The sequence below is a fragment of the Motacilla alba genome, chromosome 4, assembly GCF_015832195.1.
Source record: "Motacilla alba alba isolate MOTALB_02 chromosome 4, Motacilla_alba_V1.0_pri, whole genome shotgun sequence".
Taxonomy (NCBI): Eukaryota; Metazoa; Chordata; class Aves; order Passeriformes; family Motacillidae; genus Motacilla; species Motacilla alba.
The window spans coordinates 37,392,734-37,411,311 of NC_052019.1; the positions used below are offsets into that span (position 1 = coordinate 37,392,734).

Sequence of the window (18,578 nt, forward strand, 5' to 3'; positions counted from 1 at the left end):
CTGCAACAGTATGTAGCTGAGCAAGTCACCTAGATACTGTAGATATGTTTAGACAAACTTCTGGACAAAGTTATAAATAAGTCTTGGATATAGCTATTCTCATTTTTGTTCTTCAGCATGTCTCTTTGTTCTCTAAGGATGGAATGAGAGTCTAGTGCCAGTGGAAAGAAAAACTGATCTATGATGGAAGCTGACATGCTCCAAAATACTATTTTGGCCTTTAGAGAAGACAAAAGGGAAAATAAGTGTGCAGAGTTGTTAGGCATAGGGATTCTGTTTGTTTTTATGCACTGCTATTTTAAATCCCTCCCTAAACACTTTCCCAAACTTCCTCAGAACAAAATCTCTAGCCAAAGCCAATGAACTTTATGGCCACTTTGTTATCAGATATATACTTCAATACCTTGTATTTTCAGTATCACAAAGCTATAGGGACTTCTGAAAGATATTCTCTTTACTTGATATTTCTCTACCTGCAGATGTAATAGGAACACAAACTGCAAATATCACTGAATATGTGACTTTAAAATAACTGGGCCATGAAAAGGGTTTTCTTGGATCTCCTTCCACTGCCCTGGGCCTGCAGAGCCTTTTGCTCCCGCTTTCAGATTTTCTTAAACTCCAGTTTAAAGCTTCAGCTTCTCATCTTTTGTGTTCCTACTGTAGGGCTCTTTCAGAATCTCACTTCTGTGAGGGTTAAAAAACTATCTCACATCTCTAGCACAGAAGCACTTGCAATTTATTCACACATCTCTCCCTCTCAGATAACTGCTAACAGCAAAGAAAAGTATAAATGAAGAAAAGTATAGCTGAAGCAAGTGCAATAATCTTCATTACAATCTGCAGTACATCAAGGAGCTCATCAGCTGATACTTACGGAGGCGTAACTCCCTTCGGGAGGCCTAATGCGTTGACAGAAATGGGTGGTGGCTGGGACGGCAGCATGGAGCTGAGAAAAGCTGCTGGAGACTGGCTGGAATTAGGAAATCTTGGAGTTGGAGACAGGCTGTGGGAAGGTGAAGAAAGTGAAGGAAGAGGAGGGGGTGGAGGAGGTGGAAGTGGAAAGGAATCACACACTGGATATGTCGCTGTTGGGCTAAAGACAGGTGGAGGTGGGGGTGGAGGGGATGGAGAAGAAGGAGACCAGGCATATTCCCCTTCTGGAGCAAACTGCTGAGAGAAGGGAGGAACTGGCACTCTCCCAAACTGTTTCTGAGAAGCAGTTGGAGACATAGGAGAAGGAAGGCTAGATGTAGATGACCCAGAAGACGGAGTCACATAACCTGAAGCAGGGCTGATGTTCTGGGCAGCAATGAACTGCTTAGGCCGAGCATAGTTGAAGGAGCTGGAAGACTGCATGGTTGGGGAAGTATGAGAGTTAAGAATACTCATTGGCACAGGAGAGGTGGCAGACTGGCTGGACTCAAGCTCCTGGAAGGAGGGGGGAGGAGGAAAGGAAGGAGAAGAGGGAGGGTGCTGATGATGATCAGATTGCTGTTGGTGACGATACCACTGTCCAGTTTCTTGCTCCAGACGAATTTGGTTCTGCAGCTGCTGTATTTTTTGGGGGTCCCTGTGGGAAGGAAAAATAGACAAAAAGATGATCAGACATGCAGTTCTGGTTGGGGAGGAGGTAAAAGTTCCACTGCTCTATGGTCCAGGAAAATTGAAAGAGAGAGTAAGTTCAAAGCATTTACATATAGCCCCACTTCTTCAGAGTTAACACATGGCTACAAAAGTCCATTCTTTTGTCCTCAAAATGAAGGAAAAAGGGTATGCATAATAGAATTCAACAGAACCATCAATTCTTCAAAAAGGTAAATTATATCGAAGCACTTAGGATATTTTAAAGGTACAATCCAGATAAAGGAATTCAAGGTAAAAGTACTGAAATTTTTAACAAGGTTTCTTTTTGTTTCTTGTGATTTTTTTTCAATGGCCCTGTTTCAATAATAAGGCTGAAATATTTACCCAGTAACAACTTCAACCATAGCTGAATTTCTGCTGTAGCCTCTGTGGGCCAATCAGACAGATCTAATTACAGCCAGACTTTTAATGAAGTATTTGGAGATAACAGACCAACTTCTGTGTTAGAACCATCCATGTATGTAGATGAACAAAGACTTCTGAGAAACATCTGTAACCAAGGGAAGCTGTAAACTGAGCCTCCCCAGGTCTTTAGCCCCAGTTTTTCTCCCCAGTTTTATTTTCAGCTGTAGGTCCTGAGACTAATCTTAGTAGATACTTAATACAGTTCTGAGGCATTGCAGTACTATCATCTCAAATGGAAATAAGAATTTCATTTAGAAATGCAGAAATTCACTAGGAGAAGAATAGAGATTTAAAAAGTTAATATGCAGGAGCACTCAGAAGTCTTAATTAAGGGGAAAGAAAGAAAGAAAGAAAGAAAAAAGTAAAATGTTCAGCAGTTCAGCAGTGAAGCAAATCAGAACTTTTTTTTTGTATCAATACAGCTGTTTGAAAGACATTAAGCTCAAAATTTACTGTGTGGTCTATCATGTGACAATACATCAGACTCATTTGCTTAAAATTGTTCTTTTTCAGCTGGAAAATGTAACTTGATCTCAATGCTCCAAATATCCACAAAGTTTCAGCATATGCACATGCACCTTTTCTGTATATTTAATATATAAATACTTTATTTTATACAAGTATGTCATTGTTTATATATAATTTAGGTCATCTAAGCAGACATTTTAGAAGCAGTCTGCCTAATGCGTGGCACATGGATGTGTGATTTTGGCACAACAATATACTTTTGTTGATAGCAACAACATTAGAAATGGTAATAACATCATATTTTCCACTTGAAGATTAATTTTGATATTCCAACCATCTACATTTCCCAGAAAATGTTTTCTGACAATAATTCTGCTTATGATCTCTGGCCAAAGGAGATTGCTTAGATAAGAAAAAGGGGAACAAGCTGTTTTAGGGCAGAAAACCGAAAAATCAGTAATTTATACTTAACAGTTGCCTTTCTTTGGTATTGTTGTTGTAAAGATGGTTCAACTCTAGCAATGTCTCACTTACAATACAAATTGCAGCATTTAAAAGGAGATTAACTTTTTTACTTAAATTAGCAACAAGAACATCTGAATGTTACAGTTCACTTTGTAAATTTTATAATTCATTTTTTAATGTTGACAATAGAGACACTAGATCCCTATCAGTTCAACTTTTCACTCCACAGGACGCAGGCTGAAACTTATTCTTCTATTTTTTTGAAATCACTTAACAGTCACCTTTATTGAAATCAGTTATAACAACACAATTTTAGTTCCCACCAGCATTTGACTTGCTAAGCTGATGACAGAAGCTGTTCAGGTCACTTCTGACTGGACAGAGAAAACCCTGTAAGATTACTGCTTTCACCTCCTCCTGCATCTTTGGCCTGAATATTTGCGGATCTACTCTCCAATACCTCTAAAATTATTAACAAATAATAGTTACTTTATTTTTCATCATAATCACCCTCAATTTTTTTTAATTAATTACAGACAGACGAAGGTAAAAAACAAAAAAGGGGAAAATTTAGCATTGTAAATGAGGTGCTGAATATAGAAGAAACTTAGCTGTCTCCAACACTACTATGTTTATCCAACATGTGCTGAAAGCAAGTAGGAGTGTCATGTCTTGAGACCTTTTTATTTGCATTTGCCAAATCACATGGCGCTGCGCCCGGGCAGCAGCATCCCACAAATGCCCATCTATGGCCCTGTCAATGCAAGTGCAGCACTGCAGCACTGCCCTGCACTGCTGCTGACCCCGCCAGGCAGAAGCAGAGACCAGTTTCAGGGTATCTCTACAAAAGGGTGACAGGCAAAAAGAAGGTTGCTCAGCTCTGCCACTAAGCTTGACTTGAGGCTGCAGGAATACACATGCCTGTAAATCAGGGTTTATTTGCCCAGGACAGTACTGATTCCAGTTGAACAGCTTTTGGTCAGCTTAGAATCCACCTAAATTAAGTGTTTGTTTGCTTGAAAAATAGCATGCAAACACAACCATTATTACATCAGTCCATGGGGCAAAAAACCACAAAAACCAGCTTAGAGTAAATTATCATGCCAGTTGTAAAAGTGCACCATCCTTGTCTGCAAAGGAATGTTCTCTACCTCAGAGCTACTCCTTTAACATCAGACACTGCTGTATTTTTTTTTTTTTTTTGAGGAGAGGTATCCTAGAGATGTGTCATTTTGAAGAAGAAAAGGAGAGGAAACCATAACATAACCATAATGCTTCTTTGGAATGACACCATCAGTGGTGGAAGTTCTACATAGGTAGATCCCAGAAAGATAACTCTGCTGTGACAAAGACAGGGACAGCCCAGCTGCCAAAATTATGGAAATTATTAATTTCTCATTAGTAGGGAAACAAAGGAGGGAATTAAGAGAGTTTGGTTTTTGGATGAGATTACAAGAAAAACTAATTTAATTTTTATTACATCCTCTTTCCAATTAGTTGAAATATGTTTTGTAATTTTAAAGGGCACACGTGCATTTAGGAAACGCATCAAGCTTGTCTAAACAATAGAGCATAAACTTATTTTTTCATGTGGAATTTTTTATTTTGCCAAATAATTAATTATAACAATATAAGAATAAGCATTTAAAAGTACTTTTTTAGCAAATTCAATCAGTAAATGGTAAAGGTAAGTAATTAGAAAAAAATCATAGCTAGGGTAAAATGAATATTGAGAAATTCCATCAACTTACTGAAAAGCAGGCCTAGTACTACATAAATATGTTCAGAAGTTCTGCTTTAGAAGTCATAATGTTTTTCCAATACGAGGTATTCTTAACCAAGATATTAAAATACATTTTCAGATAATCTAATAGGTGTGCTGAAACAGTTCCAAAATGCAAGCAGTAAGGCAGTAAGATGTTAAGGAAAGTAGATATCAGTTACAACAGAGGCGAGGTTTCTGAGCCTTGCTGCCTTTAAGAGCAGCTTCATGCACGGGTTTGGTACTGGGCACTCAGAACACACTCAGTAAGGTGATGACTTTCAGAGCTAAGGGATAGCAAGAAACATTTGAAAACAGATGTTAAAAGCAAAGACTAGGGATACGAGCCATTAGGTTTCTTGGTGGACAACAATGGTTGCCAACACATACACCATAGTTTAATAGCTACTTGAGAAGTCACATTTTGAGGTATGCACTTGGTTTAAATTACAACAGGCTGGTTTATATTTTTATCCCATTTTCATAATGCTTTTTCTTCCTGACAACCTCTGTATCACATTGCTTTGAAAACAGAGCAGTATGTGACTGAGAATTAAACTGGTAGCAGCCCCCATCAGGAACTGTAACTCCAAGTGCCTGAACACCGTGGAGGAGAGGAAGGACATAGGTAGTGGTTGCACATCCCTCCAAGTCTCAACAAGACCTGGCTACCGAATTGCAGAGAACATTACAGTAGATGGCATTTCCAGGAATGCAATAAATCCTTCATACTTCTCTCCTAAGCCTATTCACACATTCCCAGTATGTACCAGCTTTACTTTTATCTTAAATTACAAAGCTTATTTAGAGAAACAGTGTTCCTCTTCTGGGAAGTATCTCACTGTTTGCAGTTTTATCATCAACTTTATGTACCTTTAAACACAAAAGTTCATATGGAAGCCCATCTATCCAAAATACCGTTCTTGGAAGGGAAAGTTCTCAAAAGGCAAAGAAATGCTGTTCAAGCCTTGAAGCCTTTGTACACAAAATGAACCCTACTGAGTTATGCCTACCACAAGGTATGCAAGGCCATTGAAATTTAGTCAGTGTTTTACAACACAGTACACAAAGCAAATGGAAATAAATGACCACAGGTAAAGAACCAAGATTAAGTTATGTTTTCTATAACATTTTAAAATTCCAAATTTTGTCCCTCCTGATTTCAATAAAAGAAAATGGAAAGCAGACAAAGAAAGGTAATTTTTGTTTGAAAGAAGGAGTCCTATTTATCTCAGGTATGAAAGAATAATGAGCTCCCTTCTGTCTCAAGTCATTCCTGAGAAAAAGCAGAACAGGCCCTTCACAATCCTATCAGTGACCTGCTCTTTGAGAAACAGATGGTGCAGTTCTACAGAAATATACAAAACATACCATTGAAATGAAGGTACAGGGATTATTTTAAATAAAAAGTGATCAGAATTAAGCACAACTTTAAAAGGTTGAGCTATTTTTCTAAGTTAAGATTCAAAAACAATGCCAGAAAAATGCCTGCATATTTGGGGTAATAACTACCTGCCTCCATGAACTCTACTTTCCAAAGAAGATCTAGCTTCTAACTCAATGCTATTGCTTCAGAATTATGCCAGAGCTCTACCAAAAGGGAGACAGTCACTATCACTGACAAATGACAAATACTATCACTGTATCAAATGACAAGGGGTCTTCTCACTGAGTTCCATGTCAGCAGCTCTTTGTGTAGAGATGTATTTTTTATATGTACACATTTAGATATATTTATCTCCAAACTTTGGTGTTTATACAATAAAAAGCCAAGATTATATTTTTTCCATAATTTGTTAATTTATTAAAATTGGAATGTATCACATATATTTATATCTTTCTAGCTCCTGGGCAGCCAAATCAGATACCTGCTTTTGCATCCGTGGCTTCCACCAACTGGCAGGACAGATCTGTCAGGTAGCTCTTAAAGACATTTAATTTGCTTTCTACAAGAACAACATGGGTATTTTATTGATATAGTACCTGTTGAAAATTAGTAATTTTCTTAACTACTTCTGACAGTTACTATTTAAGAAACTAAAATGTACATAACAACTTATCCTAAATGTGATAGCAATCACTGATATCTGGAATTCTACTCTTGACAAAATTCCTAATGCAATTTAAAATTTTCCACCAAACTTCTCAATTGCTGAATTGTTAAAAATGAAAAAAAACCTCAAAACTTAACTTAATCTGCCAGTGAATTAACTAACAGATCTACTGAAAAGAAATGCTCAGAATACAAAAGTAACTCAAATATTCACTGAAGAAATGTTTGCTTATTTTTAGAAATGTTAAAAACATACATATATGTCAAGGCAAGAATGTGGAGTAAAGGGAGAATAGTTGCCTCTTTTAACAAAAACTTCGATGTATTCAACACACAGACAGTCTCCAGGCTGTATCAATACACATGCATTTAGGCAAGCTTTAGGTTTCTTGAGGCTGAACAGTCCCTTATATTGTGGGGAAAAAAAAAAAAGTGGACTGTTTTAAATGCTGCAAGGGTTCATATTTATGTAAGACTAGAATTATCAGTTAAAATAAAAATGGGGGGAGACAGGTGATGAGGGGGAACAGGATGGGGGAATAAAACCAACAACAACACAACACAGAAACCAGCACCAGTTTGGGTTCTAGCATGAAAATATTCAGAGGTATATTATGTCTATACTAACATTACAGGGAGGATGCAGGTTGTCATTACAATTTACACCTCATGCTGGGTAACTTGATGGAGAACTATAACTAGGAACCATCTCCAGCAGCTGCAACCCTTTAACATTTTTATTACCTTCCCTTCAAAGCTTAACAATCTGAAAATGCAGATTTACACAAATATTTTCTGTATTTCAAGTTGATATACAGGAACATTTATAATTAGTTTCAATGTAAGCTAATACAATCCTAGCAGAAGAAATATGGTGCAAGAACTAACACAGGGACTGTGTTGAGCTTAACTTTTCTTCTAAGAAACTTCATACACCCAGATGAGAAGTGTAAACCATCTGCATTGTTTGTGAACTCACTTGTAAGGAAGTCCTGCTGTAATTTGGCTGTTAAAAACCTTTCTATCTATCCTAAAAAGTGGCAGTTGTAGCTGAGCCCATTTTCCACTCTGGTTTGATTATCTGTCAAACACATCAAGGTAATTTCTGTGCTAAGGAAACCAACAGTAGAGATGGTGCCAGTATTCAGCGAACACAAGCCATTCTTTCAGAGACAGGAACCATTTTTTACCCCTCAATACCACTGCGGGGACATTTTTCAAAACATGCACCAGTGAGATAACACATTTAGCTTGGGTACAGAAAGAGAGGAAATGGTGCTCTTGTGCACATTCATTGTTCCCAAAAGTCATAAAGATACAATACAGCTTTAGCAAAAGTGCTAAACTTTGTGTCTCTGGTAGGGTTAGATCATAAGAATTGGTCTGGTAGTCAAAAATCTGTCAGGCTTAGTAATTCAATTGTGTTGCACAACTAGTGCACAGGCTATCCAGTGATGGATACAACAGTTAAAATATTACCCAGGCAACAGGGTGTACTGAGAAAGAAAGCTAAAAGTGTTATGTTATTAAGAGGTAAATTGCACTGAGAAATTAATTACAATGCAGGTTCTAATCTGCAGCTGAATCAGCCCAAAGTGTAGGAAATCATTACTTGGAATGCAGGAATGAACTGGCCTGCAAACAGAAAAATAGGTCTTCTGACTCTGATTATGCTATACAACATTATGTTCTGTGCTGATCAGTATACATTCAAAGAAAATATGGGGTAGAAAAAAAAATTATAGTATGAAAAATGGCACTAGCCTAAAACCAAAAGAAAGAAGCCTAAAACCAGAAGAAAAAGACATACAAAAAGACATACAAAAGTACTATACATTTTCTCACTGGAACAACACATGCACAGTTGTCATTTTAATTTACATATTTATTTTAAATGTAATATATTTGATTAACAAGATGCTGTATAAATCATCACATCGTATCTACTACTGACCACCTGAGTTAAGAGATTTGCTTATTTTTATGCTCACTCAATAACTGTTACAGTGGGCTTAAATTGGACTTCCAGGTCTTCAATATTAACATTCCAGTATCTGTCAAGTGTGTTCTTTGGGTTACACATAAAGATGACTGCTTTGTACTATTGAAAGAGATACTTTCATGAGGATGAATGGATAATATATTAAAAAGGGAAAAAAACTGAATAGCTACTAGATGTCCTGACATTAAAGGGAGCACATGGTTGCTCTCCATGTGTTTTTAGGAAAATTAAAATTTTAACTCTCTATTAAAAATACGCACAAAACTAAGGTGGCTTTAGAACCTAAGTTCTAGGCCATTTTATGAGCTATTTTGTATTCACAAACAGGTCTGATATTTGAGCAGGGAGCTGCCTCATGTAAAGCTGGGATATACCAGCTGACACATCAGTAGTTTATGTTACTGAAACTCAGGGGAGGCACCCTATTCTTAAACCACCAAATGAAAAGAAACAACTGAAAATGAAATAAATACATAAGAACTAGTATTTAAATGAAATAATTACATACTTCTGCAATTCCATTACAACAATATATGATAGACTTACTTTACTAAGTCAGCCCCATCTTAATGCCATATCAGCTTAGTGCTATACCATTCTTCCTGAATGTGCACACAAATTCTTCTGTGCACACAAAAATAATCCCCTCAACATCATACACTAACTTTTATGGAAGGAGGAGATGTACCAGGAAATAAGACCAACTGCTAAAGACTGTAATAATCTTTCAGCCTTGTTGTCAGGAGCATTGGAAACTGAAAATAACATTGCGGAACATTGCAGCATTGCCCAGGACTTCTGTGACATTTATTCAACCAAAACAATCCTAACACAATTATAACTTAGGCTTGATACAGCAGAAGATGTTATATCCCCAAAAATAAAATAATTTACAGGGCACTGTCACACCTTATCCAGCCAGACATACACTTCAGAAGTGTGAGTTTGGAGGCTGAACTTTTTTGTTTGTTTTTAAAAGGTGTCATCCCCAATGCATAAAGAGACAAGAAAAATCATGATACTCAAAATGTTGCTAAAGCATCCTCATACATGAAGAGCTGCTACTTTTTGCAAGGGCATTGTAAGCATAATTTTCTGGTTGCTTGGCTAAAACATTGGCTAAAACAAACAAACAAAAAAAATCTTTCAGTATTACTAAGCAGAGGCAAAATCCACCCACAGTACACAGATGTCACTGCAGTCAAAACCTGCTTTTAAGTAGTCAGAACATATTATGTGCCCGAACATTTGAATTGACCTGACCAGTACTAAGTACATTCCCTGTAATTAGAAAAGAGAAACACAAAGAGAAACAATGCATACTGCTGTTACACGAATTTGGACACTGACATATAACCTGAATTAGCTTCTTGCAATGGCAACACATAATTTTAAACAGAATTTTGCTCATAAATAGCTATAGCGATGTAATGGTGAGATTTTTTTAAAAAAATCTGCAGCTAAGTGTACAGCATATTGTTCTGGAAAGCTTAAATGGAATACCTTATGCATAAATGGCAGAGCAAATAATTTCTTTTGTACTTCAGCATGAAAATACATTCCAAAAAAGATGATTCATTCCAGGTACTATTTGTTTTTTACTATAGCAAACAACCTTGAGTATGGGAGACATATAGTAAAGACTTGTCTGAATTAAGCTCCACCTTAAGTGATGTATAATCACATAAAAAAGGAATCATATAAGGTAATCAATCAAGACAAACATGAAGGAATCAATCAAGGCAAACATGTGATGATAAACACTTGTTATAGACAAATACCGCGCCAATGAGTAGGAATGGCTGGTTCCTTCCCCAAAATTGTTTTGAATCTTGCTTAGCTCCCAGTGAAAGCAGTCGGCCATCTTATATAGAGAAAACAAAAGGAAGAACTATATTCATTTTTTCTCAAATGAAATTGTGACCAGCACGATGACTAGCCAAAACCAAGGAACGTGACACTTCTCCTAAGGGAACAGTAAGGACACATCTGCATTTGGGTTTTCGCTTGGGTCAGAAATATGCTTTTGAAAGAAATTTTCAACCATTTCCCACTTCCTTTTTCTCTGGTTTGCATCCATGAGAAGCCTTTCGAGAACATTAACTCCTTTCCTATCAAGTGAAATGAACTAACCAACTTGAGCCACTTAGGAGTCCATGGAACAGACTAGAGCTAGTCCAAAAGGAAAAACAAAATCCCAAGCTCAATGACCCTGAAGTGTGCAGATACAACACCCTCAGCATGTTCCTTCATTCTATGGAGCCACCCTTGTTTCTGTGCACTATTTGCTAATGTAGGCTATGCACTGGATAAACTACCATGAAGGGATAGCCAAACCATACAATCTAAGAGGCTTTTAAAACTAAGTGTGTGTACCACAAGAAGTTCTGGCTTTATATTTTGTGTGTCAGTTTCTGGTAAGTCACACACATCTCTTTCTAAACGAATATGCTGAAAATTATTTTATTACATTTATAGGATTTTCTTTATAGGATTTCTTTACACTTTCAAAGTGTACAACATACTGATGTGTAATATATGTCAAAAATAGGGTATCTTGCATATTATTTAACATTTACATCTTCAAAGACAATGTATTGACCTATCCTAGTTATCAATTTTACTATTTCTATGTTGTAGTACGGATTTGCCTATTTGATTGCCTGCAGCTGACCTCCAGAAATCAATTCCACTCCTCCCATCTGCCCAGCAGTAAAAACCTCCCAGACAAAACAAACATGACTTTTTTGCTTTCAGTCTGATCACAGAGTAGTTTGTAAAAAGCTAGTTACAAAGTGTATTTCTCAGGATTTAAAACCCTTTTGTCTGACAATTACGAAGATTCTCTCTTTATGGACTCCGTATTTTGATGACTCATGCACCTTCTTAGCCTGGAGCTGGACACTCTCAGAGAAAGAATATTAGAAACAGCACTTGTCTGATTTAAGGGTTCCAAGTTATATTTTTCTATATTTATTAAAATAAGATTTATGTTAAAATGAACATTCCAGAATGGATGACAAGAAGAGTGGCTTACCTACTCCTATAGTAAAGTTCATTTGGTTTACCTTGACCAACAGCTGTTTGTTTTGTCCTTACTGTCCCTGTTGTAAAAGGCTTTTATATTGAATTGTATATGCACTTTATTTCTGCCCAATTTCCTTGCCCAGGAAGGCTGGAACTAAATATTCTTTAAGGTCTCCTCCAACCTAAACTGTTACACAATTCTATATAGAAATTGTTTCCTTCACCTAAGTAGACTACTAAAATTACATTTGGAAACTATTAGTAAATCACTGTTAGTAAACTGAAATTAGAAAAAAGTAATCCATGCTTTGTTTCTATCTTTCTAAGTGCTAGCAAGATGTAAAAGCTGCAATACGTATCTTTCACAATGAAGCCAACACTAATGTTGTGTAAACCTCCTCTACAAGTATCACAACAGCTTGTACTCCAAGTATCATTTACCTCAAAAAACAGCTGAGACAGAGAAAGAAAAAAATCAGACTGTGCTTTGATAAATAACCAATAGTTCTACATCAAACATGTCATTTAGGACTTCCAGGTTACTTCAAAGACAAAAGGATATTAACAATAATAGTATTGGTATCACTAAAGTCAGCATCAGCGGGGATCATAGGGTTCTTCTTTTTTTCGCTATCAATTTCCACATGATCCTGTTCCTCTCAGCAATACTCAGATCATGGGATAATGCTGGTCTGCTTTCTCATCTGTCTCCCTGCCTCTTCCCTTGGACTACCAGCACATCTTCACCACCGCCTGTGAGCTTCAGAAGGCCTACCTAGGGTGTACAATACCAAAGTTTATTACTTTACCTTCTATCTCACTACATATTCTAGCTTCTCTGGAAAACCATGATTCATTCTTGGGAAAACACTGGTCTAAAATAACCTCATCTACTACAGTTTTCTACCATGAACTCAAGGAAAGTCATTTGAGGTGTTCGAACCTGCATGACCTTTGTGTCTCTGGGCCAGTTTACTTAAGCTACTCTGCAGCCACAAATAAAATTTACACAGTACATTGACCTTGTTTCTCACTTGAAGGATCCTCCTAGTTCTATTATGTTTTAGGTAGAAACCTCAAGCATAGCACTGAACAAAAGTCTACAAAATAATAAAAGCACGTGGATGACTTGAGGTCAGCTAATTGATTGGACAATTCATACAAAATATGCAGAAAAATGAGTAAGTAAAAAGTCAAAAGGCTAGAAAAACCAGAAATTTAAAAATATAGTATTTTTTGTCATAAAGGTACAAAATAAGTCAAGGGCATTTAAGTTCTCCAATTAGTTGTGCTATGTATCAGGGAAAGTGTGCACCCAGAACTGCAGAAAGACTTTGCTGCTTAGTATTTCTGTTTGGAGGAAAACAAGTACATTCCCCTACAGTCATCCTCTTTCTCATGCCAAGACTGTAATGAGTCCATGCACTCAGACTTACCACACTAATTACATTCTCACGCCCTAAAGGCAGCGTTGTTTGAAGCTGTCCATTTTTTGGTCATTTCATAAACCTTCAGAGACTGCAGTTTTCCAAATGAATTTCAAGACTTCAATATTCAAGTTACTTAAATAATCAGTAATCCACAAGGCCTTCATTTAAAAAATGGGGAAACAAACTTTGCTAAGCAAGAATTGATAGCACATAATTCTTGCTGTACACTGTCCAGGCAATACTTCACAGATTAGTTATGTCTGATCTTCTACACTAGGGAGAACATTTGCCTGCAAGAGCCTAATACTAGAAATGGCATCTCATGATTCAAGATTTTTTGTTTGGTTTAAATTTGTCTAATGTTTAAAATCATTTGAAATTAAGAGGAATCAGTAAGGCAAAAGTCCTAGTTTCATATAATTCATAATTGCAGGAACTGGTTTTTTGACCCTTGGTTGACTCAAAATTTTTTCTCATGATTTTTAGCAGCATGATCTACTTCCCTAATGAATCACTCAGAATGAACGAGAAGAGATCTGCATACTTGGAAATAGCAACAGAATCTTGCAACCATTTTCAAATCTTCTACACATTAGACAGCTTTATATTTCTGAAACAAGCTCCAGATGTGTAAAACAGTAATATCTGATTTGTGATACGACTAAAAGATCATTTGCCTTTTTCTACTGGACTGCAGTTTGATGTCATGTTGCTCTAATTCTTTTACTCAAAAAGAGATACATAGGCAAATGTTCTCATCACTCCTCTTTGGCATCTCCCTTTCATAACTAGTAGTACAGCCTCCAGGGTGCAGCTCAGAGTGTGTAAACTTGATTCTAAACATCAGAATGCATGAAGACTCCCTCAAAGAGCATCTTTAGAAGTCATCCCAATAAATCACAGGCTTCAAAATGAAGACAGACGATTCAGATTTGTGCAGAAGACACATAAAATGCTCAACGCATCCTCAGTAATGCAGATAAAAATAACACTACCCAAAATTCTTTCCCCCACCCACAACTTAGTAGCTCATTAGCCAACTGAAGAACTCATAATACATCACATGGTTTCACAGTCACACTAGACTTAGCATTTAATTTATTAAAGTACCTTTTTTTCATATATGTTATGAGTTAGTTAACTAGTATGACAGCTCCTATTTATCAGTTAACAAATGTACTCAGTACTCTTGATGGGGAATATTCTTTTAGGTGGAATTAATATCAGGGAGGATCCATAGTTCCAACACTACCACACCCAGCTGGTGTCACCATGTAGGAGTAGAATTAATAGAAAAGGTCAAATTGTTTAACAACATTATGAAGTAACATTGTTAGAGTCAGGAAGAAATCTTGTGATTATTTATCAACACCATCAGCTGTAGAACAAAGAGTTGAACAAAAGCCAGCAGGAAAAGAATTTACTAGTTTAAAAGGAAACTCATTTACTAATTTAAAAAGCAGTCCTAAAGAAAGTCAGAGAAGGTGATGAACAAAGATATGCCAAACTGATTATAAACCTTGCCAAAAAAGCCCAGTATCACACTGTATTCTGTATGAAGAGGAATGTGAATATTTAAGACCAGAAGATTAGACTAGAACCGGAAAGTCATGCTTGGTTTTAATCACACCAATCTTGCCAATTGGTTAACAGTGAGACATCTGCAGTGCTTAGACTAAAAAGGCTCAGATCAATGTAATTAACTTTCTTGTACTTTATGTTCCCTAAATAATCAGCAAAATAGATCAATTAAAATGTTAAACATTGTTTTTCAGCACAAAAATACCTATCTTGGAAGCACAAATGTAAAAAATACCAACCCTAGTCTTTTTATGCACCAGAAGCAAATCTAGCATTTACTTTTCCCAAGTTCAACCTCTTATTTCTGTAAGATGCCCCCAAATCTTTTTATAATTCTTTCAATTGCATATAAACATAATCTCCTGGTATTAGTATATTAGCTTGGCTAAATATAGAAAGGAGCACTCACTCGTGTTTTATGGAGCATTTTCTTTGGTATGCAGCTAATATAAATAAAATGAGCAGAGAGAAGTTGGCAGAGTTCCGCTGACATTACATCACTTTTCCTTAATAGGAAACCTCTCTGCAACTTAACATCTTGCTTTAAACACTCAGAAGTGTCCACAAAGTCTTCAGTGAGGATCATCATATAAGGCCAGGAGTTAGCTGCAAAGGGCTAGAACATGAAGGTGGACCTCCCAGTACAACACAGAAAAGAAACTCTCTAGTGAAAACCACCTTTTAAATGTCACCAACCATGGAGCAAGGGAGTTGCATAATGTCTAAAAGACATCTGTAAAATGTACATAATTTCTGTAAAAAGAAAAGGATAAAGTTCTAATTTCTATGATGCTACTTCTGTAGACTCAGAAATTCCTCTAGAAACCAACAAATTAAAAACAGAGGCCTAATCCAACAGATATAAATAGGACAGAGACACAAGTATCTACCACAGTTTCATTTGCTGGTTACTCTTTGTGTTCCTCAAAAAGACAAAATCTTCTATTTTGAAGAAATTAACTACTGTAAAATATTACATGATATTTATTTACTAAGAGACAGATGTTGCCACCCACATAGGTTGAGCTCTTCACCAAAACAATAGGACATTTTGACTGTACACAATGAAAATAAATTATATGTGCAGCAAAACCCAGTGGATCTACAAGATTTCTCTGAGAAAAAGACAAGTCCTTGCACTCAGTTTTTCTCATCCAGCACTGAGATTGCTAGTCTTTATTGTGCCATGCTATGAGGGATGAAAAGAAATCCACATAGCACATTAAGAAGAAAAGAGCCCAGAGAAATTTATGTTTATGTTGTAATTAATGTAAACATAAATTGCGGTTATTGCATTTCTAATGTGCATATTGCCGAGCAAAAATCCAATTCCCCTTCAAGTCTGCATGCTGTATTTGCCGGCATGGAATTTTATTGAGAACATGATTTATTGAGGCACTGTCACACAGACACACATGAACACAAAATTGTATTTATCACAGTACAAAAAGTCACGGTAGGTCATTTCGTCCTCTGCTTTGTCCTTTCCAAAAAAGTTTGAGAGAAGTTCACTGAGTGGCTCCTACTGCTTTTAGTTGCAGCTGTGCAGCAAACAGTCTTTAAAAATTTATGGTAATTGTTGCCATGTTTACATCAGTGGCTCTCAGTAAAGAAAATACTAATCCAGTAAAGGTATGCAAAAAATAAATGTAAGCTGAGCTACACTGAATATCACTGTGATTGCTCTCACTTAGGAACCACCTGGTCTTACAATACCATGAACTTTCTGTCCCCCTTAGTAAGACATCCCTTAATACTTCTTTATGTCCAACCCTGTTCTTTCACTGCTGTTTGTGATGGCCCAACAGCTCGGGACCCTAGCAGAAAGGGCAAGTGAATTAAAAGTTGAAAGTCAACATAGAATTGGGCAATTTGATGCTTTTGTTTGTTGGTTGGGTTTTTTGTGGCTTGGTTTTGGGTAACGGTTTGTTTGTTTGGCTTTTTAAAGTCTTGAGTCTGTTCACTCCTTCAAACTAAAGAGCAGCCACCTGAAGGGTTCTGCTGGTGCAGCTGCAAAGCAGTGGTTGTCCAGGAACAAACACTGAAAGCTGGACCTCTCATAGCTCACACTGCCAAGGCAGGGCTTGCAAAGCCTATCTTTAGTTGGCAATTGAGAAGGGTAAGAATGAACTTCTACATGAATTCTACATCACAGAATGAACTGTGTTGCTGTGTTATTTTAGAATCAGAGAAAGTATCTGTTAAAATTAGCTGTAATGGTAAAAATCAACTGCAAGTCTCTCACTCATTCATCCCACCACTATTATTATGCAAGTTATCCTACTGTATACAGCAACCACAAGCAGAACTGATGTGCTAGCTGGGCACGTACATGTTGAATCCATCATCTTTTCATTTTATCACAGAAAAATCAAGCTACAACTGCTTTCCAAATGTGTAAATGAATTGTAAATTGTGTGTAAAAAAATTTGTGTAAATGAATTCAGGAATTCACACTAGTAGCCTGTGTGTTCAAGCACATGGACATATTATTGAAATCAACAGGAGCAACAGTAATTAGTAGCTCTGAAAATCAGGCAACTTTCATATGAATTTAACTTCATTCAAGTGAATTTGAAAATTAATGTGTAAAATTCATCCACATATTGAAATACATTTTAAAAAATATTTGGTTTTGCTCTCTTTTTTTAAAGAAGAATGAAGTATCTCAGTAATTTTCTGTTACTTAAATGACATAGAAATTCTTGGAGATGTAAAGGTTTTATATTCAGGTCCCAAGTTAAGTCCTATCAGTAGCAACAGAAATGGAAAGCACCTGATCAGCATTTGTGACTGAAGTGAATCAGTCTCAATGCTCTTTTCAGAAAACTTGCTACAATGTCTGAATATGCTACCATTTGCATCAACCTTTATTAGCATATTTAAGCAGTGAAAATGCAGAAATCTCTTTTGTACCTGGAAGATGTCCCTATATATAAAGGAGTATGAGAAATTTTTGGGTGGATAGTAACTCCCTGCCTTTGGTGTCACTCTGGAGTTTTTACCAAGATTTAATTAAATACTCAGACCACAGAGAAGGCTTATCATGGCATACAAATCCAGGTAGTCTAAGTAACAGTGATGAATGACATCATCTGCTTCAAAAATTGAAACAAGTGGTATGGCAGAATTTCTCACAAGCTCAAGAGAACTTTTTTTTGTTAAATGACCAAGGTAGCAGTAATATTTAACTCTTACAAGCTGTAAACTGGAAGAGGCTGCCCAGAGAAGTGGTGGAGTCACTGGAAGTCATCCCTGGAAGTGTTCAAAAAATGTGTGAATATGGCACCTGAGGACTTGGTTTAATGGTGAACATGGTGGTGGTGCTGGGTTAATGGCTGGATTTGATGATCTTAAAGGTCTTTTCTATGCAATCTTGACACAATGAAGTCTATGTAATCTTCACCCAATGAAGTTTCAGAAGAAACATCAGTTGAATAAAGTTTAAAATGCCTAGGAATTTATAAATCACAAGATATCTCCTTCAATACCACCTAATTATCACTTAGTTAACTTCAGTTTAGCAACCAGTTGTACTAATTCTATGCAGTACTTTTCACCTACAGTTTAGAAATGTTGCTTTTCCCTCTGTATTGGGCTAGGAAACATGAAACTAGAGCTGAAAGAAGCAGCTGGGCTGGTGAAATTATATCAGATAAATACCCTACCACAAGTGCTCCAAACTACTTAGGCATACATACTTATTATAGAACAGAAACAGAAGAGTTTAGAGTTAAT

The 18,578-nt window shown here is 36.6% G+C and overlaps 1 protein-coding gene across 10 annotated transcripts in view; it reads right to left on the minus strand.

The window, feature by feature from the left end:
* Nucleotides 1–18,578, minus strand: part of PALLD (palladin, cytoskeletal associated protein) — a 187,620-nt gene that overhangs the window by 37,767 nt on the left and 131,275 nt on the right. For 6 of the 10 annotated variants that reach the window (XM_038136178.1, XM_038136182.1, XM_038136179.1 and 3 more), the window contains one exon: nt 878–1,573. The exons of 2 other annotated variants lie outside the window; for them this stretch is intronic. In XM_038136178.1, the coding sequence (XP_037992106.1) occupies nt 878–1,573 (696 nt within the window). The remainder of the gene's footprint in view (nt 1–877; nt 1,574–18,578) is intronic. 2 more of the 10 variants (XM_038136183.1, XM_038136188.1) reach the window with 1 other exon arrangement.